The sequence below is a fragment of the Melospiza georgiana genome, chromosome 13, assembly GCF_028018845.1.
Source record: "Melospiza georgiana isolate bMelGeo1 chromosome 13, bMelGeo1.pri, whole genome shotgun sequence".
In the NCBI taxonomy this organism is placed as follows: domain Eukaryota; kingdom Metazoa; phylum Chordata; class Aves; order Passeriformes; family Passerellidae; genus Melospiza; species Melospiza georgiana.
This window is the reverse complement of record NC_080442.1, coordinates 5,856,651-5,882,315: the sequence shown is the minus strand read 5'-3', so window position 1 is coordinate 5,882,315 and position 25,665 is coordinate 5,856,651. Positions and strand designations below refer to the sequence as shown.

At 38.5% G+C, this 25,665-nt stretch overlaps 1 protein-coding gene across 2 annotated transcripts in view; it reads right to left on the bottom strand.

The window, feature by feature from the left end:
- APBA2 (amyloid beta precursor protein binding family A member 2) overlaps positions 1-25,665 on the bottom strand; it is an 82,167-nt gene that overhangs the window by 20,776 nt on the left and 35,726 nt on the right. For both annotated transcript variants that reach the window (XM_058033629.1, XM_058033627.1), the window contains exons 2-5: positions 12,864-13,869; positions 6,162-6,242; positions 5,124-5,160; positions 336-481 (exon numbers count right to left, since the gene is read on the bottom strand). In XM_058033629.1, the coding sequence (XP_057889612.1) occupies positions 336-481; positions 5,124-5,160; positions 6,162-6,242; positions 12,864-13,832 (1,233 nt within the window). In that variant the 5' untranslated portion in view covers positions 13,833-13,869. The remainder of the gene's footprint in view (positions 1-335; positions 482-5,123; positions 5,161-6,161; positions 6,243-12,863; positions 13,870-25,665) is intronic.

Genomic DNA, 25,665 nt, shown 5'->3' with positions numbered 1-25,665 from the left:
TAAATTAAAGGAAGTAATAACAGAAGAGTAAAACCACAGTCAAACAAATACCCCAGTGCTTTGCCACTGGAATATTTTCTAATTGCAATCTGCAATTTGTCTCTCTTGAATTTGTTGAACAGGTTCCAAAGAATTTTGAATAGACTCCAGAATAATTTCTATTTTGCTGTATGAATTTTTAACAGCAAGCACTGTAAACTAATGGTATTCACAATACTGATGTATACTTACCTAACTGCACCTCAGGAGAGGTTTGAGGCTGCAGATCCTGCAGCACTGAGGGATCAGCTGTTAAGGGATCAGAGAGTATTGTAGAGGCCAGGAGGATGCCCTACCTTGACCCTGCTCACTGCCTCCTGGGCCTGCATCATGCGGATGTTTTTGGAGGGGTTGCGCTCGGACAGCAGCTGGGTGGAGCCCAGGTAATTGGCTGCAAAGATGATTCCATCAATGAGGTCCTCAGGTTCACAAGGCCCTGGAACTGACAGGAAGCATTTATGGTTACTGCCTTTCTAAGGAGTGGGGAGGTGAGAAATTGAGTAAAGACACTGAGGCTTGAACAACCTTTCTAATTCTGGGACTGTGCTCACCATCCTCTTTATTCAGCTGTTAAGCTTTACATCCAACTTGATTAGATTGACAGTAAGGAACAGTCATTCCAGAGTTTGGCTGAAATGTCTTTATACTGAACATTTTTTATGCCTCAACAGTTTTATAAAAGAAATGTGCTTTGAGCTAGATCCACTTGATGACCTTCTAATGCATTTTTTTAAGTATAAAAATCTTGTGTAAGGAGAAAAATGACACTCAAGGGGAATGTTAATTTTAAAAAAGGCTTATTGTTTGGTGTTCAATTTATTTATAATTAAGTCAATGTGGAAGATTATTATGTGGAAAGAATATATGGTATGCTATGCTGATTAAATGTACTGAAATAGTGGTTTACACATACATCTTTCAGTGAGCTTTCCTATCCTTCATATTCCCATTCTAATTTAGCAGAAGTCTTCCAACAGAATATAAACATGATTAAAATGAGTGACTCTCCTCTTTAGGCAGTGTTGCTGACACTTATTCATCCCTGCAGATCTCAAATCCACCTGCCAGAAATCTCAACCCCCAGCAAAAACCCACAGTCTTTGTGATTCAGGACTCAAGGTATACAAACATGTAGATATATATTTATAGCAGTCCTGTACTCTTCAGAGACATGACATTAACTAACAATGCTCGTACAAATGGGAGGGATTTGGTTTGCTATCAAACACCATTGTTTTCATCTTCATTATATACCACAGAACACATTTGATTTAGCTCACATCTGTACAAATCCAGTGATGGTTTAGATCTTCATTATAACTCAGAATAGAATTCTGTGGAATTTAAAATTTTTGAAGTATTGGGAAAGCATTAATAAATGTCTTGATAATCTCCACTAGAAGTATGAAAACCCTCAAAGAAATCCTTGAGAAGCCAGTAATTTAGAAGTCAGTGAAACTCTTCATAAAGGCCAAGTCTTTCAATAGCTCCAAAAACAATCCTTGTTCTTGCAGCCTTAATTCACTAAAAGAAATCAAAGGGAATGAAAATTCCACCAGAACTCTGCTCCTGTATCACTGCTTTTGTGTGCTAATATCTCTGACCATTATATTTTTCAGCAGATGGATGGTGTGTTTTGTATGATGCCTTTTCTGATGGTGTTATTCATTTGTCTTTTCAGGTCTAGAATTTAGTCTCATACATCTGTACTTCTACAGCATGCAACATAATACTCATGTTGCATGATATTGACATCTTGTTTCAAGGGTAGCAGAGAGGGAAATTAATTAAGGACGTGAATTTAATGTTAAGGTAGCAAAACTTCATTAGATACCTGTATCAACACACTCACTCAAAATTAAAGTAGCTTTAATTTTGTTTTCTTTCATTCACTTCGGGCTAAGTAAATGAGGCTAAATTGAATCAAGATTGCTTTAACTCTGAAATAGGCTTACCCACATGTTTAAATCAGTTTAAGTAAACTCCCTTAGTAGGTAATTTAGATTAATTTTCTTGAAATGTTTGTGTCTGAAGACAAGTAAAACTGCAATTCTTTGTGCAAATTCTCATATAATCATTACTACATCGAGCAAAATGCCCAGGATATCTTTGGGGTCTGTGCAACCTATGGATGCTACAAAGGAAAAAACAATTTATTCTCATGTTTTGGCTGTTTGTGACAGCAATGGTGTTTTTAACTAATTTGTATGAAAAATAATCTAGTGTGTTAAATAATTTTATAATCATAGTGTTATTTTTTTGGATTTTTTAAAGACTGGGGCTTTTTTGGTTGGATGTCATTGGTTGTCTTTTCTGAGCTTTAAAAATGTTGTTTTGCAGAATCATTATAGTAGAAACAGTCAGCTACATCATGTATAAATCAGCAGCATGCAGAAAATGCTTACAGGAGTAGATAACAGAAAAAAAAAGACATGTTGGGCAGAAAACATTTCCAACATACATTTCCCATCATGAAGGCAATGTAAACAACTGCCAGGTAAAACAAGACATCTCTTGGAAGGATGGAATGGTGCTGAAAATTGCCAGGGTCAAATTGGGTCACCTGGGTGTTTTCTTCCCTTATCTCTGCCTGCTTTAAATAATGCAAAAATGCAGATTTGGCTGAGGTCCCAGCTCATCAGAGCACTTAAGCATGCCCTTGACTGCAAGTGTGTGCAAAGGCTTACTGATGAGGAAGGGAAGAAGGAACAGATTTCAAATGTGAAGGTTAGTTTGATGTGAGCAAAGATTGGAATTTTATGTTGCATATTAGTGCTTAAACATTAGATAACTATTTCTGAAAAATTTACCTGCAAATTCCTGCACTTGTCATGGCAATAGACATTACTTGGTTTTCTGCTTGTCTATTAATGTAACAAGTATAAAGATAATTCTAGACTAAATAGACTATGTCCAAACATTTTTTAATTACTGTTTGTATTCATAAAACAAGAAAAAAGAAAACTCAATCAAAAAGAAATCAATAATTCAGCATAACTGAATTAGTTATCTGTTAAGAATGCATTTTTACATCTGCCTAACATCACATAAGCCAAGGAGTCAGACAGTATTTAGAGACTGCACTCTGAGCACAGAGCTCAGTTTCCTGCTGAACTATCAGAAGTCACTGAGACCTTGGGATGTGTGGCACTGCAGCAGATTTTTCATAAGGAATAAATGGACACAGGGCATAGATCACCTTCCAGAATACCTATGTACTTCTTCCATATTCTGACTTCTTTACTTCATCCTGCTTGTTACTGTGTAAGGGAATAAGATTTATGGTGCTAGGACAGAGTGCAGAACAGCCAGAACCACTGAACATAGAACTAATTACTCCTACAAGCATGTAGTGGTGGTACTACTACTAAAATAATTCTAACAGTAAAGGACATTTAGATATGATAGATTAAAAGATATTTTTTCTGCTTACATGGCATATGAAAAATATTATGTATTAATAGAAGTATAGATATAGCTGCTGTAGTTAAGGAGTCATGCTGAAAGTGCTTTAAAACAGAGTAGGAATATAAAACAGAATATGGCTGTGGTATTGCTGTCAAAACTCAGGGAACAGCAGCAGTGTTAGCTGGCAAAATCTTTTATGTGCAGAAGGGTCCTGTACTTTTTGAGACTGTGCATACAAATTAATAATAAAAACTGTGCTTTTCTCAGAGTTCAGAGAGCAGTCATGTAAGCTATCATAAGCTCCTAGTGAGCCATGTATTTATTTGTATTAGACAATGCTATATAATACCTGCAATAGAAAAAGTCTAATAGATAGCTTATCCTCACATACTGTGCCACTACAGAAAAAATCAGAGCAAGCAAAATGATTGAACTAAAAAAAGGTATTGTATTATATTATGTAAAGGGTATCCTGACCCCTTTCCAGCAGAGTAGTGAGCTGACTGGTATGTAAAGAAAAAGACATAACCTTTTTATCCCAGTAAAATTAAAATGTGCAGTTGTATCTGCAGCACCACAAGGGGGGAATTGTCTCGGCTGCTTTAAAGTTCTGTACCTGCTGGCCTTGCTTTGTGCCTGTCCACCATGCAATCAGCAGATGCTTATTACAAAGCATCAGCTTCCTTTCTTGTCTCTGCCACTCTTGGGAAATGTGTTTAAAGGTACCTCTATGTGGGGCCTGTTAGCCAGTACATGCCAAGTGTTCCATGTGATATCCCTCAGGTGTCAACCTGAAGGGGCAATCTTTGAACTTTCTTTAAGTAAATTACTGAAACAAAAAATACTTGTCAAGATGGTGAGATCAGGGAATAAAAGAAAAATGTGTTGGATATCCTAATATTATTCTAAATTGAATTAAGTTTTCCCTGAGCTGAGAATGGCATTAGAAATTAAGTTTTTCACAATCTTTTCAGGCTTTTATTGTGTGTGTTCATGGCAGACCTGAAGGATCAGATTCTTGAAAATGTCCTACTGTCTTTTCTCACTTTACAGTGCAGTCATTTTCTTTGCAGGAAGAGCTGTGTGCATTTTCCCTGTGAAAGGTTTTTCAGCTGTCTGTTAATCAGAGAATGGTAATGTTTCTCAGTACAATCCTCTTTTATTTCTGTTCACCTGATTGTGCTAATAATTTTTTTTTCAACCAGAATATATGTAATAGCACTGCAGAAGAGATTGAAGAAACATGTGAAAGCTTTGCTCTCCTGAACAGAGGTTGGATTACCATTGTTTGGTCAGTATGGGAGAGCATTTCCATTCGTGCTGACAGCAGAGGTTCCCAGAGTTTAATAATGGGCCCTGAAGAACACAGTGCTCTTACGCATTCATAAACCTCCTCCTGGGGCCCACTGTTACACCCTTTTTAACATATTCCAGATTTGTAGCTGTTCTTCATTTTCACCTGAATCCTTCTGGGAGCTTTACCTGCTCCTCCTTTTTTATCACCACCAGGCTCCCATTGCCATAAGGAGGGTGAAAATGTTAAATACTTCCATACTCAAACTTCTCAGCTGTGTTCTCTTGGGTTTGACTGGTTTTTAGAACTGTGATCTTTTATATATATTAAAGTATTTGCTTCCACTTCTTCCTACTTTAATTATGGATGATGTCAAACTTACCATCAACAAAACTTGGAAAGGAAGACACTTTCTTTGTCTGTTGAGAAATAAAAATGATATAGCTGTAACAAAATAAGTCTCACACAATGAAGTGAATTGTTATTATATTTAAACAGGTGACCTAGGAAGTCTGATGTCAAATGAACAATACAAACCAGCGATTCCCAATACAATCAGTTGCCTCTTAGATCACATTGCCTATTAGTGATAGGCCAGATTTCCAATTAGAACATTTAACAATGTTTTACAAAGCAAGATTCTGGGTCTGTGAATGAACTGTCCCTGACTGCTCAGTATATAGAATTACACTTAATCTTAGCAGGGGCCATAACAGTGTTCTTCTTAGGCTGCTGTCCCTAGAACAGATACAGTCCTTCCATTCTTTGTCTTTTGCCAGCCTCCTCAGTTGTTCCCATTTCCAGGAAAGAGGCTGATTTCTCCATTATGGGAAAAGGCTTTAGAAATGTGCCTCTTCATTAATATAACAGGCTACAGGCTAAATATGTTATGGTTTAGAGATAAGAGACTTCTGCTTTTAAGTCTCAATTTCATTTCATTGTGTCTAGCCCCAAGCACAACTCATTCTGCATTCTCAGATGTCTCCTTTGCTCCAGTCTTCAGTGACAGGAGCAGGTCTGTCTATCACTGTGTCTCTTCACAGCTGACTAAGCCAGGACTGACACTGGGAGGGGTGGGGGAGGAATGGAAGCAGAACACAATTTCCTTTGGATGCCACTTTTGCACTCCAATAACCCAAAAAGAGAACTTCTGAAGTGTTCTCCCTACTCTGCATGTCATCAGAAAAATTTGGGCTTGAGTACATGCCATAGACAGTTACATAAAATGAATGAGGCAGCAAAAATTCATGGGTATAGTTCAAAGCCTTTTCAGAGTAGGCAGATATGGTATTTATTGTCAGTGCAGGAAAAGAAAGGGAGCTTAGGTTTGTGTGAGAGAGGGGGAAGGCTGACAGTGTGAGGGTTCTGTCCCTGCTGGAAGCTGGCTGCAGGCAGCACCACTGGCAGCCCCAGGACTTACCTCGGGGGGATTGTTGTTGTCAGCTGGGCCATTGAGGTCTGAGCGCTGCTGCTTCCTGGGCTGCTCTAAACCATTGCACATCTGCAGGAAAAAGGAAAGGATTTCACATCCATTACTTATCTGAAGTTATTTATGTAAAATCAGTATTCATTACTGGTACCAAAATATTATAATGTGATATAGCAGTTGGTATTTCCTACTGTAATTTAGCAAATATCAGTTTCACATAAAAATGTTAAGCTGTTTAATTATAATAAAGTATCTACTTTCATGTAAATAATAAGGCATTTCAATTATCATTAAGTAGCAGTTACAGTACTGATTTAAATATAAATTATTTTATGTCAGTGCAATTTTTTCATATGAAATTAAGTCAAATGCTATCATGTCCAAATAAATCAGAAAGCAAAGTCAGAATTTTTTAATGTGTTTATTCCCAGTATCGTACAAAATTAAAACAGCCCTAATGGGCATCTCTGATCTGAAAAACAGAATTCTAGCACTGAATGTAGGATTCTGTTTGTAGGAGATACTTTGTGGCATCTCCTTCCTTGTGGGCCAAACAAATCTACAGGATGCTGGCAGTACAACCTCAGGCTTCAGAAGAAATGTGAAAGAGAAAATATAAACTCATACACAAAGAAAACACTAAGTATTTTAAACTGCAGAACACTCCTTTTTTTCCTGTTCCAGTAGTGTCAGGAGCAGAATTTCTTTTCCAGACCTGACCCAAGTCACACAACACCAGCACCCAGCATGGAGAGTCCCCATGTCCTCTAAGTACTGAGAAAGTTTTCATGGCCCAGATTTTCAGTGTTACAAATCTGGAAAACCAAGGTGATTTCTGGAACAAATTTTTATGGTTTAGGATATTTAATTTTCCCTTTTATCTTAGTTTCTCTAAAATGTATAAAAATAGGGCCAAAATGCCACTTCCATTATAAAGCTTCAGAAATAAAAACTTCTATCAACAATTGTGCAAATAGAAGGATTATTTGCAAGGGTCAGCCTGAATGTTAAGTGGGAATGTACCTCCTTGGCTTCTGACCTTTAAACACAGTATGCAGCTGCAGGCAAAACAAGTCTTTATGCTCACCTCCAGAGAAATGATTTCCTATGACTAATATTTAGTCAGCTAACGAAGCAGGCACATTAGAGCTCAGTAGTGACAACTGTCAGGTAAGACAACATACACAAAGCAAAGATTCACCCAAGTAGTAAGCAGGACTTTAAGAAAGAAATTACTATCTGATCACAGGAAAAAAGGTCAGACTTCACACTCTTCTTTCAAAAAAGACTCCATTCCTTATGTGTTAGTTCAGTGGTGGTGTTAGTACACGTCAGGAGTGACGAGAAATAAAATTCTGATCAGTAATTCCAAGTAAACAAGTTTGGGAAAAGAGGAGTCAAAGTAAGTTGAGAGGTCTAATCATTCCACAAAATTATTTCAATACTCTATCAAATTTCAGTAGACATTAATTTAACTTCCAATTTATTTTTACCACCTCAAAGAACCTTTTTTTTTTCTTTTTTTTCGTCCTTGCATATATTTAAAATTGAGAACCATGATGAGTTTCAGAGAAAAAGCTCTGCTGAATTTTTAGGGAGATGTAATTAGGAGCACATGCAGCCTTCTGATTTAAACTTCCGGAGAAGACTTTGTCACTTCTGCATCTTTAGGCAGCAGACATTGATTTTGCTGTCTGCTGGTGTCAGGAGCTGACTGCTAAAACTCTGTGACTCGGCCAATTAGCTCAGAGAAACTGGTTTTGTTTGAGACTGTTTCAACAGCTTAGCACTTTCAGTAAGTACTTGGTAACTTTGGGAACTGTCACTTGGTAACAGATATTTATTAGTTCTGCCCCACAGCTGCCTAGGGCACACAGGAGAATGCAGAAACCTTCTTTGATACTCTTCATTTACACCCATTTGTGTTTTCTACAAACTGTTCTCAAATGTATCCCATAATATGCAGACTGACTTCCAGCAAGACATTCCTAAGAAACACATTTTCCAAACTGCCTATCGTTTTAGTTTCTTCACACTGTTCTAAAGGTGAAATCTTTTACAGACAAAAGACTCCTGGATTTGGATTCTGCAGCAGCAGAGCACTGTCCCCATGCTGACAGAAGGAAATAAATATTTGTGTCAATACTGAGCTCTACCAGCACAGGCAAGAGAAGCCCAGTGGCAGCACTGACCTGTGCAAAGCTTTTGGAGGGGGAAAAGAGATAAAATACAATGGCTTTGCTAAATTTTCTTTAACAGATTTTTGTAGGGTTCTGTAGTCTGTCTCTGGAGTTCCATGTTGAAGAAGTAGAAGGACACAGCCTCTGTGAAAGTTGTGCAAGCAGACTGTCACTGCAGGAGCCTGTGATGTTCCTACTGGGGCAGTTTGTGCAAGCATATTTGGTGAGGTTCTCAAAGGTATGCCAGTGTTATGAAAGAATGGTAGAGAAATGAGAAGCAGTAGGATTCAGTGTCACAGGCAGCATAATTGAAAAGCAGACTTTCCTCTGAGGTCCTCCTTTAAAGGAGGCAAATTTCATGGCAAATTCCTGTTTCTTCAAAAGGTTAGAGGTGGGATAGGTGTTGGTGCTCTTAAAAACACTTTCTATTATTGTTGGTAAATAAGATTTCCTTGAATAAGGTAGGAGAGGATACATTCTCAGCATTCTCATATTCTAGGTTTCTCTCAGACTTGTCTAGTGCTAATCATCTCCTTTGGTGCTTCCCTAGAAGTATTTTCAAATAAAGGCTAATCAAGCCAAGCTCATATATCCCTGAAGTTTTGAAGCCTGATCACTTGTATTTAAGATAGGAAACTGGCCCACACTGAAAGTCAAACAAGATGCTTACTTTGTTTTTCTTTGTTAGGTGTTTCTTATAAAGTGACTGTTTTCTGGGGCAAACTCAGCAGTAGGAACCTTTAAAATCACATTTGTTTACTTGTTATTTAGCAAATGTCTTGCAAACAGAATATTAGCACCTATCATAAGCTAAGAATTAATAGCTGTGCATTTTAATGGAATGTAAATGTAAATAAGCAGTAATTCTACCTATGTGAGGCAGGAAAGGAGAGGAGGAGAAACATGAAAAAGCTAAGGAGAGCATACTATGTGCATAAAGCAACAAATGCACCTTCCTGCTTGCTCGTTGTTTACAAAAACTGACATACACGTAGTATATCTTGATTTAACCTAGAAGCATTTAAATCTACATTTATTTAAAGATAACTGAGGCAAAAAAAAGTGCTCTATATGCAGTATGTGTGCCTGTATTATCCCTTTCAGCATGATCTTTTGTACTGTGAGATGCACACTTACAATAACAGCTCTTTCAGCAAGGTGACAAAACCAAGGCTCTTCTATGCAGCTTCTCTGCAAGCAGTAAGTTTAGCATGCAAACCTACTGACAATAGCCTTGGGTTTTTTTCCTTTCACTATGGAAGAAATTGAATTATTGTAGTTGGTTTAAATATTGTAGTTAGAATTATGGCTATCTTGGTTACACAAATGAGACAGGTTCATTTAGGTAGTGCTCTAATTCCATCCATCCCTCTGACATTTCATACTAAATATAAATAAATAAATATTTCACAGTAAATATTAAGCCAATTGAATGCCCCAGAAGAAAAACAAAATCTTCTACACTTTATCTCAATTCTTTGAGGTCCAGCATTAATGCTAAACATCCAACCACACCTTGTGCTTAGGACTTTTAAGGAGCTGCTAAGAAAAAACGTAACTTGGGCATGTTCTAGATGGATAATGAGATGATTGGCTCTTGCAATTAAGAGATGAGTATTGTGTGAATATTAAGAGAAGCTTTATTGATGTATAGTTATGTTATTGTAGTTTAGATGTCCTCTGTTCTCCCCACAGTTCCCTTTTGCCCCCCCCTGTATTGTGACCATCAGACAGCCAGGGCTGGCTAGGCCAGGTTAAAAGAAGGTGTGCACAGGTGTCCCTTGCATGGGGGAATGGAAAACCTTGGGAAAAGCTGCTGGGAATGGAAAAGCTTGGTGCTGGGGGGTGAGGCATGGCAACACCTGACCTCCAATCAAGTGACAAGAAAGCAATTCCACTGATAAATGGCACAGAAGAGCTGACTGACAGACTGTGGGAGGGGCCAGGGCTGGCTGATGCCACCCCCAGGGGTATAAAAGACTGAGCAGCCACCTTAGAGATGAAGCAGCTGTGTGCTAGGCAGCCTGGAAGGTAGCTCGGTCCTACTGCTGCAGGTTTTTTCCTCATTTAGTCCTTTTGTTGTATTTTTGTTGAGGTTTTAATAAACCTTTTAAATTTTTAAAGTGAACAGTTGTCTCAAAGGCAGAAATAGGTACTCAACTCTTACTCTAATGCCCTCACCATGAGCCTGATTTGTGGGTAAAGCTGAGAATGATTATCTGCAGTAGGTGAGAACACAGCAAGGTAAGACCAGTTTTGTCATGACACACACATTCAAGTAATGCTTACCAAAGGTTATTGAACTTGTTTTTTATTCTTTATTTTACATCCCTGAAGGCTTGGGGTGGGTAGAGGGATGATTATCTCCTGACCATTTGTGAGCCTCTGTATCTCTGTAAGAAATACCACTTCACACTCTTTACCTTGGAGGCTTGGGCTCTTCTCTTCAGTGAAGTGCCCACAGCAGCTGTGCCTTGTTGCCTTTCTTATAAGTGAAATGCTTGCCTTGACACCCAGTTTACCCTGATTTGGAGTAGATACCTGTACTGCTGTATCTCTAATTTCCTGTCCCCATGTTTGAAGGAATAAAACTCTGTGTACTGTCCAGTGCTCTCTGTCCATTCAGACAGGAGTTTGTGGTTGCTATTAAAAGTGGTGGTATAAGCTCAGTGGCTTTATCCAGCCTGGGGTTACCTATCACAGCAGTGCTTGCCTCCTTATTAAATAAGATTAAAGTATTGCTCCAAGACTGACAGGAAATAACAATCAAAGCTCAGACAGGCAGTTCAGAAATATTTAGGTACTTTTGGATTTTTTCAGATGCGACAGTTAAATCAATACCCAGGTGTTACACAGCCCTCAGCTGTTAGCAGTCTATTAAGAATGACAAATGCAGTTCAGCTCAGCTTCTGATAAATAAGTTTCAATACAACAAAAAGTTATTGAAATGAAGGTCTATTTCAAATATTGTCTTGAATGGGCAATGTTCAGTGGGGTGGAAAAACCCAACAATTACTTAGTCAAGCACTGAGGAATGCTTTCTTATTCAGGAATTCATGTTTTGTTCTGCAAATACTTTGAGAACTTGCAAGGAACAACACTCCCAGTAGCAGCTTTTGGAAGAAAGTCCATCACTGAGTCTAGAACATGCTACCTCAGCCTCTGTGCTCCCAGCCAACACCTAGTAGCTGTTCAAACCATTCAGCATCAGCAGGCTTAGTCTCTAAGGGACTTCTATGCTGGCAGTAGGGCACTGAATATAGTAAGTTGCACAATTTGGTTATAATTATACTTCTGGAAATGGAATGTAGTAATGAATATTAAAAACTTGCTGCAGATATGGGAAATCTGAAAATATCCCCCTAAGACTTTTTTTGTTCACAATTATAATGAAGGTCAACCTGTTTCATCAGCATATACTTAAGCATTTGATTTCCTTTTACTGTTTTTCAGAGGAATTAATGTATTTTAATGGAATCACCTAGACTAAATTGTTTAACTGTGGGGCACTTAATTATAGAATATCCTATTTACGGAGTTGATAAAGCTGAAACAGGAAACTTATGCATGTGAAGTTTAATAAAGCATTTTAATTAAAGATAAGGCAAAATAATTCATTTATCCTTAGTAGTTTATGATCCAAGAACATTTTATGTTCTACCTCTTTTAGGTAGATCTGTTCATTGCAGAAGATAACTAATATTCAACTGCATATAATTTTAGAGATGCAAAGTCAAGGCTTTAAAATGGCATGAGGGAATGAGGTAAATCTCTCTAAGAAGCAACCATGTTCAATTTGAAATGTCAGGGGAAAAAGTTACCCCTCTTTCTCTTTAGAAAAGCTTGAGCTTCATTCTTAGATTCTTTTTCTGGCACTCAGCATTAGAACAAGAAAAGATCATGCACAGTTTAAATTAACTTCTACATCATTCTTGTGATAAAACTGCTTAACAGCATTTGTGGTAAGTGTAAAGCTCTTATTTCTTCCTCCTTGTCAAGGTCAAGATATGTCCAGCTAGTAAAAAAAAATCCATTGCAATATGCAGGTACTTCTTGAAGGCTTTTTAACATATACAGTATCTAGATTTGATATACATTCTATCAAAACCAGAAATTATCAACCACTAAGGCAATGGTACAGGAGCAAGTAAAGGGAAAAAAATGCTACTATTTCCATGCTGACCCCGGTTTTAAGTTTCTCCAGACTGTCATTGCAGAATGAAAATAGTGTAAAGAAACTGGTTTTGCCCCATGTATCTGGAATACCTTTGTTTGAATTGTCTCTTCTCTGTGCAAAACCTCTTTGCTAGATCTCTTCATCTGCTGATTACATTTAGCACCTCTTTCTAAACACACAATGTGATTAAGTGAATACAGTTACAATAAAATTTAACATACTGCTAATACATTTACATATTAATAGATAGAAAAATATTGCTAATTTTGTTTGGAATAACTAATGTAACTGTTGCACAATGCCTCTGACAGTTTGTTTAAAAAAAGCACCTCATACCTGCTCCTGTGGCCACTTCTGTCTGTCCTCTGGGGATCTTGACTTGACTTTAAAACCTCGATGCACATCTGCACTGTGCTTAGAGGCAGATGGGATATTCAGTGATTTTGGCCTCCCCTCGTGCCTGTTAGCACTGTGAACAGCTTCTCCCTTTGAACAAGTCTCTTTGTAGTCATGTGCCATGTTTTCAGTCCCACTGTGCTCTGGACTCATTTCTGTTGTACTGTTAATACTGCTCATGCTCATACTCATTTTGATTTCTGCTACAATCTGGTCAATGTCCTCTTCCTGCTCTTCCAGCTCAGCATCCTCTTTTCTAGAATGATATGGTGATATTCCCTGGGAATTTCCATTAGCCTCTGCTGGGTAATAGTCCTGATAGTCACCTTCACTTTGACAGTACTGAATGTTTTCTTCTTGGTCTTGGATCTCCAAAGATGATGCTTCATCCTCCAAAATCTGAATGCCATTATCTTGACCTTCCTGCCACTCTTGCCTGTCCATCACCTCATTTTCATCTTGGTGCTGAATTTTGCCTTCAGCCCATTCTTCTACAGCTTCCTGACATTCATCTGTTTCAACATGGTGTTCCTCATGGGGAGCATACTCCTCCCCATTGCAGTCCATTCCTTCCAGGTAACTGTCATCCTCTGGACAGTATCTGATGTAGTATGTGATCCCCTCCTCTTCTTCTGGCAAGCCTTCATCGTAGTCCTCCTCCTCTGAAGTGTTGTTTACATAGTCAGAGCTGGAGTCACCATCTCCACTATGGTCATTGCACTCATGTTCCACAGGGGTAGGACTACCTGCTCTGACAGTTGCTAGTTCTGCCTCCTTTGCTGCATAATCTTCTATGGGAAGGTCACTTTCTTCATTTTCAGGCTCCCTGTTGTGAGATGAAGTCGGGCAAGCTCTGGCTCTGTGATCCAGCATGCTGGCTGCAGTGCTTTGATGTTTCCTGTTTGCCATAGCCAGCTCCTTACATGACAATCATTTCCAGCAATTACTGCAGGGAAGATAGAAAAACACACATTCAGGAAAAGGTCATCAGCAGAGAACAGTGATGTTAATAGGAAGCAATCTGATCGATTCATTTGGTAAAAAGCCTGTGTTTGTAGATATTTCACCAAATTCAGACAGCTAACTTTAAAAATGCTTATGCTATGGAACCATGAAATCAGAGTAATAAGTTGCACTCTGAAAAGAACAGATAAAGAGAAGGTTCTACATTTGTGCTAAATGTATTCTAGTGTAGGCTCTCTTCTGTCAATTTGACAGAGAATTAATCCTGAACCTTGAAATTAGTTTTCAATTTCTCTTTCTTGCCAGTAAGGGGTTATGCTTTGATCACTATGCAGTAAACGGGACCTCTTTTCAATTTTCAGCTTAGGCATTTCTTTAACGTGTACTGAAAGCAAACATTTAGACTCTGACCTGCTCTTACCAAAACTAAAGGGAAATAATTCTACTAACTTGGCAGTCACATAGTGCACTAAAAGATAATGTATTGGTATTAAAAGTGTTATTTATAAAAAGCACTTGCTGGTTTATTAGCCCTTTCTAGCTGGATGCCATGAAATATCTCCCATTGTTAAATCAAATATTGCTTTTAGAATTAATTATTTCAGTTGGAAAGGACCTACCACAATCACCTAGTGCTGACCAAGTTAAAGCATGCTTTAAGGCCCTCATCCAAATGCCTTTTAAAACACTGACAGGCTTGGGCATTGACTGCCACTGGAGGACTGTTCCAGCACCTGACAATGCTCTTGGTAAAGAAATGCTTCTTAATATCCAGTTTGAATCCAGACTGTCATGATTTAGCTTTGAACCATTCCCAACCACCTTATCACTGGATACCTTCTCTGGGGAGAAGTTCAGCACTTCCCTGCCCACTTCTCCTCTGGAGGATGCTGTAGAGGGCAATGAAGTCACCTCAGCCCCTTTGCCATGCCTCAAAGGACATTTCCTTGCAGCCCTTTCACCAGCTCTGCTGCCTTTCTGTGCACACACATGAGGATCTTCTCATCTTTCTTAAAAGATGGGGTCCAGAAGTGCACACAGCACCAGGTGATGCTGCATCAGTGCTCAGGACAGTCCTGTGCAGCAGGACAATCCTCTTTTCTGACCAGCTGGTCACTGTTTGGCAGAGCCCAGGACATGCTTTGCTCTCTGGGCTGCCAGAGCACTTTGCTGAGTCCTGAACTGCTGCCAGCCAGCACCCCAGAGCAGAACCTGGCATTTAGCCTTAAATTAATCCTGGCCCAATGCTCCAATCTATCCAGATCCCTCTGTTTTTTCAGTGTCTAATCTATGTTCCAGGTAAAACACACATATACAGTAAAAGCTCACTAATTCTTCCTGCTTAACACTTGTGCTACTTTAAACTGTGCTTTTTTTGGTCTAAATACTGGATTCTAAATAAGTAGGGGTTATATGAACTACATAAAAATACTTAAAATAGCTAATTCTAGACAGGCTTGACAAGTGTGGTCTGCTGCATGATTTGGAAGGGGGAAATAATCAACTTTTAGTATTTGTGTTTCTCTGTGTTTTATTGCTGTATCCTTGTGATAAACTTGACCTGTGCAGTTACTTCATTGGCATGAAGTGAGATCAGACTCCTCACCTAGACCACACAACTGCAAGAACATTTTGATTTAATCAGTGTCCAAAGGCTTGGGCAATAAAACCAACATGGAGCTAGAGGATTAGAGGAGCAATATAGGGAGTAATTTCTTAGGCATTGTGAACTTAGAAAATAAATCCTGTCACTATAACCTTATCAATATCCCTGTAGAAATTCTGATAGCACATGAAACTCAAAATCCTGAGTTTGTGAGAAATCCAGGGATCTGATGTATCTGTAGATTATGGCAAAGATATCATGTGGCAAATCTATCCCTGAAACATGGGCTCTAGATTCTGAGGTACACAGGAGAGATGATGTTAGTCACAGGAGGAGGTATGAAAGGAACACATCATATGGAGCCCTTTTTAGTTATTGTTACCTTGCAGAATTAGTCCTGACAGAATAAAGCTTTAAATTAAATAGTGTATCTGAAGAGAAGTTTTAAAGGAGAAGATCAGTGAAGGAAAACCTCTCTGTGATTACTTGCCCCTCCTCACTATTGGAAGAACTTCCAGACTAGCAAGATTTTCTCAATGCAATCTGTATGTCCACTATCCCTTTAATAATAATGATGATACTTTTTTACTTTGGAGTCAGTTATAAAAGTCAGAACACCAAGCCATCCATCCACTAGGGTTAGTCTGAGTCTAATTTAGTCAAAGTCTGATTTAGTCAGCTCTTACTGCAATCTAAGGATGTTTCTATACTGCAGTATAAACAAAATTTATTGGATTAAAATAGTAACCTAAGTAGTAATAGTAATCTAAGCCACAACACTGCAATGCTCTGTACAGGCTGCAAAAAACTGCCCATGAGCAAGAAAAATTGCTTGTATGACCATTTCAGGCATGAGAGCACTACACAACCATGTCCAAAATGAGTTAAGATGGAGAGCTATAATAATTTTGAATGGCACTGCAAGGAAAATACAGATCTCATCTGGTTCAACCAATTTTTTTTTCAACAACAGAGCAAATTAAGTGCCTCTTACTGAAAGAAAGTTCTCATCTGCAATGGCCTCAATCTTCTAGTGGAAATATTATCCATATTAAATAATACTTAAATATTTACAGTGCAGTTGACCCTGCACATAAGTCACAACAATGTGGCTGAAGATACAGAAACAGAGATCCTGTAACAAGCACAGTTTGAAACCCATGACTCAGATTTTCCTAAGGCATATGGAGATGAGAACCCTTTTTTTAGCCAGTATAATGGAGTATTTCCACCCACATCTAAGGCTCTTTATTTGATATCCAGCCCTAAAATTGCCATAAGCGGTATCTCTGCAGTGATAGCCCTTTATAAATTCCAGTGGTGAATGCTCAAAATGTTGCTTTCCTGCAGGAAAATGCAGTGCACTGTAGATATTGTAGAACACATTGCAGGAAGCCACCTGGATGTGATCTGAGAGCCAAAAGGCAGGACAGGAGCCTGGGGAGGGGTGGCTGGTGAGTGGAGCTCCACCAGCTGTGGGAACTGCAGTCCTGCCCCACAGGGACCTGCTCATGTGCAGCATCTGCACTGTGTGGGAAGAACTTTAAAAAATCATGGCAGACTGGAAATTTTTTAGAGCATAGGTGGTAAGAAATAGAGAAAATAATTCCTCTCAAGCATGTCTAGCACTGGTAAGAAATAGAGAAAATAATTCCTCTCAAGCATGACTAGCACTGATATACTGGGACATGGGAAATGGGTTTTCAGTTAATTCAGCATGAATGATGATTGAGGACAGTGCTTTACCCCTGTATGCTGGAACTGAGGCAAAATGAGCTGGATTTTTGGCGAGAGGCAATGCTGAACTTAATGCTATGGAAACTGAAGTTACAAAGCAATTTCTGCACAATAATTACAATTCTAGTTGGCCTACTTTGCAATCTTCTCAGGCACTACTCTTAAGGTAACAAAGTCCTGAAATAAAAAGGCAGAATTTATTATTTTCAGCCTATGAATTGCAGACTGAATGTGCACTGATTACAGCATCTTCAAGTACAAAATGTAACTTCTCCAACTGTACCAACACATCAGAATTACTGAGCTGAGTTTTCAAACACCAGTCTGAGAACTGCTCTTTATGGAGCTGCACATACATTGCTGTCAAGGAAACACACAGCTGTATTTAACTCAAATATTAGAACAGGGCAGCCTAGCTTTCTTCCCCTGTATCAAAATATCAAGCTTCCTAGCAAAACGCTTTAGTCACAGATTAAGTCTAGCACAATCTGAATATTTTAAGCTGTTTCATGTCAAGCAGCCATGATGGTCCTTAGGGCCACAGGTCTGAACTCTTCTGTCTTCTCACCTACAGAGACATTAATCCTCAAGATTTTAAATATTAAAAAAACAGAATTTTGACTTTTTTTTTTTCTTTTAGAAATGCAAAAGATACAAAATTTTTGCTGTGTGTTCTGCTACTCAGACTACTGCATGCAGCCTTCTGAGTCCCTGGTTGCATGGGTTAGTACTTTAGCTGATATTCACATCAGTCACTGTAACTTTCTAACATCATAGGTATCTTAAAAAATTAGAAATTGGAGAAAATACTGGACTTCTATCTTGTATTGCTCAGTGTTGAAGAGAGGAGTAATGATTTGCTGGATCCAGAGGCACTTTATCCATAAAGGCTCCAGTTGAACCTACAGATCATTTTCTCTGCTTGGTGTAAGACTCCCTCCTACTCCTTGTATCTCACCTCCCTCCTTGGTAGCAGGGAGTTAGTTCAAACTTCTGCATCACTCCAAGCACATTTTTCCATTTCTGGCTGCACTTGGCATGAAGTGTTCCTGGGAACATGGATCAGTGCTGGATCCTTGTTTACCTTCCTTGGGATTCAGTAATTTTATCTTGCTGAGACAATCAAACCCTGACTTCAGTTGTACAGTGCATCGCTAAACTTCCATCAGTGTTGGCAGGATCAGTGAATAAGGGATCAGTTACACAGGATTCTCAGTAAAAATGCTTTTCTTTCAATAATGGTTTTACTTTATTTTTCTTAATTTTCCCCTGGCTCAGCTGAATGTTGAAAGGAAAATCAATCTCCAGGAAACACATGCTGCATTTCCATGTGAGAGCAAAAAGGAGTATACATAGGGGAACCAATTTCTTCTGCTCTCAGAAACAGAGCTACTGGGTTACAGCTGGAATTTATTCTAATCAGTGCTCATTATACTCATTAGCTTTCTCCTGAGTTTGCTGCACCTAATCCCAGACAGCTGTAGTGAGGGTTTTGTCAACCTTAACACTTCTACATCTTTTCACCTGTGTAGAAAGATCTTTTACTGTCTTCCCAGTAAAAGAGACCAATTAAATTAGCTTTAAAAATGGACAATGGTAAACAATTACAAACATGGTGAAATACCCAGTATCATGCTGCTGCTGGTGGTTAAAGAACTGCATTGCATCTCTGATTGATTCACAAACTGAATAGCATTTTAGTGGGAGCAAAACAAGTTACTTACATTTAAGATGCACAGTGGTCTGAGGTTCTCAGAACACCTCACAGTGAGTGAGGTTCTTTTGGCAGCAAGTATTCTTTTGCATGCTTATGTACAGCCAAATGATTTTTGAGCCCTGCTGTTCCAACTTACAGGTGAATCTAAGATTTCTATTGGCCTGAATTTGATACATTCACTTTGTTTTGCAAGGCCTCTTTCCTGTGCCTTCTCCTCCCCACGTTTGTTTTTCCATTTACTCCTCAGTCTTTCTCCCACACTTCAGATATCTGCACCCTTTGTCAGTTTTGACAAAATTGACACTCTAGTTTTGCTTCCCTGGAATTGTTCAATGCCTCCTATTTTCTGCAGATATCCTCTGCAATCTCACTGCTATTAAACTGGTTTTACTCTTTATAAGTCATGTTCAGATGGAAGTTATAAGCACTGGCACACAATTCACTGCCAGGGGAGATCATAGCACGTACAGCCCACACCTCTGCTTCTCTCTGCTGAGCTGTGCTGTGGATGCACTGCTGACTGAAGCTGTTCCATATGTTAGCCCTATACATTCATCATCCAGAAATGCTGCAAAAAAGAAAAAACAACACCCAACCCTCTTAACACAGTCATATGTTTAGATCTGCTACATTCATCTACTTACTCAGTACATCTGTAACTGAGATAACAGTATTTTTCAACAGAACTGCATCAGAAAATTCATGATTGCAGGGCTTTATGCTAATTATACCAGTCTCTTCTCCAATAAAGATAAGTGGAAAAGAATCTAACTTCAATTCATTCAAAACAATTTTTAATATTAAACTAATAGTATTTCTCAGTAGGCTTTCATTACAGAAGACTTAATAGGCTCCCATCTGCTAAGTTGGTCCAGAGGAATTATGACTGATCCTAGACTGGGAAGTGGAATTTTTAATAAGCTGATAACAGAACATGAGCCTGCTGTGACTATGTCAGATTCTGTAGCCTTTTGATTCCCCAAGGCCAAACTGCATTAACTTCATTTTTCAGTGACTCTCCAGACCATGAGACTTGATTATGCAGAGTTCTAGAGTGCAGGGTGACTGCCAGCTCCTCTCAAAGCAGGTTGAACTGGGATCCCAGCTCTCAGAGGAGCCCTAATCCGGCAGTGTCAGTGACAGCAGACTGAGCATGTGACATGGCATTTTGGAAGAAGCACAGCCTCTAACAAAGGGAAGGGAGGAGGGAGCACAGCACAGGAGGAAGGGGCAGGCTGGTGCCTTTGCACAGAGGGGTGACACTGACCTCCCAGTGCTGGGGAAGGAAAGAGTCCAACAGTGAGGACTACCACACCATGATTAAATTAGGGTCATGTTGTGACACTCCCAGTGCCACCTCAATGTTGCTGAAGTTGTCTCAGGCTGGCACAGCCTGCCATACAACTTATTAGCCAGGTCCCTTAAAAATGTCTATTCCTTTTCTCTGAGACTTTGGAATTTAAAACAAAAACACTCTATAAAACACCAACACATTGTTCAGGGAGGGGAAAGGCCTAGGACAGAAACTTCCATTATTAGGACATAATCAAACCAGTCCTTTTATGTCCAGGATGTTAGATCTGCATGGCAGTAAATACCTACAAACACAGTCATATGCATGCATATCTCTTCCTCAGTGCAAGCTCAGCAAGGACAGCATTGCAGCTTTGGGCCCAAAAACTGTAAACAGTGAATTGAGGAGAGCAAACTGGGAGGATCTGACTCCATAACCTGAAGCTGTAACTGGACAATGAACCCCAATATGTAAATGGACTGAAACTTATAAATGTGTGAAAATTAGTGACTCGGGGTCCATCTTGGGTAGAGCCACAGCTGAGATCTTGTACTGCCCAAGGTGTATCCTTTAAAGGCCTTTTAATAAATCCCTACTTTATTCCTTTAACATTGTCTAGCCTCTGTTCCAGGCAGCCTCTTTAGGCATCAATACCACCTGCCTCTCATTTTTTTAAAGGCACAGTTGGTGTAGGCCAGGAGGAAAAACAACTAAAGACAACTCTAGATTTGGAGCTACTGAGTGTTTCAGAGCTTCAATTAATCATCTAAATATTATTTTAATATGCTTAACATAATTGAAATAGAGACTTAGAAAACAGCAAGAGATTTGCATGGGAAGCAGAGCAAGAATGATTCTTAAAGAAGTGAGGGAAATGTGTGGGGGAGGTGAAAATGAACAGCATCTAAAAATAGATGGCATTAAAATACATGCCTTTGCAGTTATCTCAAGAGTAGCCACTAGGGTCTTCCTGTGTAGCTAAGACAAAAAATAAAATCTCTTATCATTCTTTTCTTCCTCTTATGTGTCCACTGTGAATCTGAGGTAGTCACAAAAAATCACTGAATAGGCAAACAAAGAAAATATTATGTCCATTATGAATCATCATTGTCCTGGTTTCATTAGTTTAACAGCAGACTGAGAAATTAAAGTTGTGAGATAACAAATGCTCATTTCTGTATGTCAGGGTTGTTTCATTTGCAGTTTTGCAGAAATTCTGCCCAAAGCTACAATGGCTGCAGTGAATTAGATACTGCAAATACACATCCCTGTTTCCACAGGCAATGCTCTTAAAATGGAGCAGCCTGTCCTGAGTACAACTGAGCTACAACAAAATGTTGTCAGTGTGCAGGGTGCATTCTCAGGAGAACATGAACTGTGGATGCACTGGAGACAGGAACAGCATCTAGCCAGCCATGCCCAGTGCCCCTCTCCTCACCCTGAAACCACCAATAAATGAGAGATGGTGTGCAATGGAGTATCTGTTAAACCACATCCACAAGTACATTTGGGATGTTTGATTACCTCACCTGAGAGTGAGATCTTTGCAATTACTTTTCTATGGGCTTGAAAATCTTCTGTTTTGTGATAGAGGGGTTTTCGAGATGATTTAATTATTTTTCCTATTTTAAAAAGATTTTGCATTCTGAATTATGTTCTTGCACATTTTTTCATGGTATATAGTATTTTTTCAGTTTGGTTTAATCTAATAAGTTCTTAAAATTCAATAATTACCTTGTAAAAGCCATTCCAAAAATGCTCTATAACTGGCACCCACCAATAGAAATTAAAAGTAGAACAGAAAAATGCTAAAGACAGTGGCACTATGGCACTGCAGAGATGGTATTCTTGGGCATATATCCCAGCTTTTATAGTTAAAAAGATTAGCTATTTCCCTGCAGCAGAAATAAAAGTGTGTAATCACATATTTAATTATCTTGTATTGTTGATGTGGCTTAATCATCCTTTAGGGTTTAATTTCCCAGCTCAAAGAGTGATACTAAACCTGTGGTGCTGCATCCATACAGATGTGAGAGTTAGGACAAATATCAGTTTTGCAGTGCTAAGTCTGCAAAAGCTTAGCAAAAAGAGAAAAAGCCAGCAAAATCAGAACCTTATTTTAAGGCCCTTTAAACAGGGGGAAGCATAGAAGCAGAATATTTGTATTCAGCAGAATAAGATGAGACTCCAAAATTAAGGCAATGAAATTTTATGGCTTATTCTTGTGACTGCTCTGCTCCAAGAGATCAGTTTCAAATAATGAAAAAGTACCCCTCAAGCACACAAAGCTCCAGTGATAGCTATGCAGAGGCATCAACTTTGAATTTCATTCCATAATAGGCACAAATTTTAGCATCTTCTTATGATTATTGTATCTCCTAATTTACTGAGAATAAGGGAAAAGTATAGGATGTATAGGAATAAGGGAAAGAGATACAGGAGTAAGGAAAAAGTATATTATATTTTAACATTATCATGCATAAAGAATATATGGCATTCAATTAAAACACATTCAGTAACTCGAGATAATCACAATCCATCCAGAGCTATGGTAGAATTTTCAGTCTCTCTTAGAATGGATTACACCAAGCTTTTCAGTGCTTTGCAGAGTGAGTTTCTGCTGACTGTGGAGGCTACTCCAAAGCCTGGTGATCTTTCTCTCTTGCTGATTTGTATGCTTCTTGGCATCTTGCAATTTCCTGGGTAAGGCTTTTATCTAAATAACAAGGCTGCTTTCTGTACTGAATTGCACTAGATGATAACAGATCCCTCTAAGCATAACATGAGGCAGTGCTGCTGTAACAGTGGGGAGCCATGTGGGTGGAATTCAGCAATGGAGCAGACACTGGGGGCAGCTGTGTGAAACCTCCTGAGGTCACAGTTGTACATATCCACATTAGCAGAGCCTGGCCTTGCACAACTGACATGCAAAATCATCACCTACTGTGAGTTCTCCAAGTCTAACTAGCATTTTTCTGGTCAAAATGCTCATAAAAACCAGCCAACTGAAATAAATTTCCTTCTTATCTCTATTTACTGGTATAGTTTGGAAAAGATTATTCACTGGAAAACCACTAAAGAAAATCTTATGCATTTGGCCCCTGATATAAATTTAAATACTACATTAGGAATAAAACTGATTCTACCTAAAATGCCAATATATGGAATTATTCCTTTTTGTCTGCAATAATTCAGTGTTTTGAAATGGATTGAACAATGATTGTAAAATGTGTTGTGCAGTCAGAAATGTTGTATAAGGGTCAGACAAAATCTACTTTTTCTGGACTATGGAAAAAATATCTGCCATGGCAAATTCCTAGAAGAGCCTTTTAAGCCACCAAATCCAGACAGTGATGGGTGACTTGGGGGTGTAAATGAAAGGTGAGGCAGGATTTGGGGACTTCCTCCAAGGCCAGTACTTTTGACAAGATATGTGAATTCCAAATTTCAATGCTATTAGAGGAAAAAATGAAACTACAATAAATAGGTCTTGACAGTAAAAAGCAATATAACATCTCTTGGTTGCTTGAGATTGTCTTCCACAAGAATACAAGTCTAAGGTGTGAATGTGGCCATTTCCCTTAGCAGCAGAGCCCCTGCCTGCTGGGAGCCTGGCAAGCCCTGGCACCCAGCTCCAGCCTCCTGCAAACACTCAGCTGCACCTGAGATTGCTGCTGGCTGCAAGGAAAACAGGTTTTATTGAACCTGACATGCAGTTAGAAGGGAAAGGAAATTGGTTAAATTTAAGCTGTTTGAGCAAGCTTTGCACTCTGTCGCTATCACACAGCTATAAAAGGACCCAATGGGTGTTGGATAAATAGGTTTTCACACATGCAAGAATAATTTTAGCTCATCACGAATTTGAAACCTTTAATTTTTGGAACTGTGTGTCAGACACACACACTCCCACTTGCTGCAGAGAGAAGTAAGGCTTCTCTAGCAGGTCATGCATGTTACACAACAAATATACAAGCAAATATATCTCTTATAGATGTTTACATAAGAGATATATTAAAATCTACATAGATATATTTAGTATCTATAACTTCATTTCCTTCAGTTCCTTCTCCCACTAGAAAAAAACTTCGGAATCTCTCTAGAAAAGTTATGGTGCTATTCTAATACTATAATAATTCAGAAAGATGAGTTAGCGTATCAAAGAATATTTGAGGAATGCCAAGACAATAGTATGGGTTGTGACAGTACTTCAAAAAATGTGATCTTGCAATTTAAACATCATCATTTAGTACTTTGAGGATTTATATAATGGGATAAATTTATCCATTAACAATATCAGATTAACTATAAGGGAGAGTTATTTAATTCAACATCACCATTATATAGGCATAATGAAAATGCTGCATTTTGGTCACATCCAGTTCCATCTGAGATACAGCAACCACATATATTCCTGTTATTTGTGCCTTTGAAATCAGTTTTTTCTTGACAGTTTTCAGAAAGCTATGGCTGTTTAAGAATTAGCTCTTCAGGGCGGATGCAAATATCCCAAAAGCATTTGTGTCAACCCTTTTTATCACATTTTTGTCTTTTAAAAGCCAGGCACGTGGCTTTTAAGATCTGTCACTTGTTGCAGATTTGTTTCCACACCCACCAGGAAACCACACAGACTTGGTGCATCTAAACTCCATAAAACATTACTCTCACCAATACAGCTGTATCCCACTCCCTTTATTTTTGTTGTGGTTCCACAGAAATACTGATGAAAACTAGAGGTTTCATCCCGGCTCAATTTAATTTACAGAGAGGCTGCTTTATTATATTAATACTATAGAATCATGCCTTTAATACATTTTAACTGTTTTGCTTTTACTGCCATCAACTTCCTTAATTATAATAAGTGCCCTCAGCCAAGTCCGTATTTCAGAGTATCCCTTCATGCAAAGAGGTGATAGCAAAGTAAAACATAATAGCACTGGGAAAAGGGGGATATTCTAGAATGCTAGTATTTTTTTTTTCATTTTTCCATTCAAAAGGAAGAGAAATTCTTAAACTTGATACTTACTTAAAAATACATGTTGTACAAGTACAATGTTTCAAAAGTTACTTTTTAGTATTTTGTACTTCAGTTTACCATTTACCAAGAAAAGAGCCTTTAATTTTTTTTTTCTTTATGCATCTGGTCAAATTTTTAACACAAAATTGAAAATGTTTATCACAGGCAATTAATTAATCATTGTGAAATTATTTCATATATGTGCTTCTCCAGCCTTGTGGGAAAAAATGAAAAAAAAAGATGGCTTTCCTTCAATAAATACTAATTGCAGGTTAGGTAGAGGTAAATCATGCATACCATTTGAATAATAATGCAGAAGGGAATAAAGAAGAATAGGTCACCTTAAATAAAGCCTGGAGATTCAGCATTTCAGACTGTACCATTTCAGGCACACATTTTCAGCCCCACTCC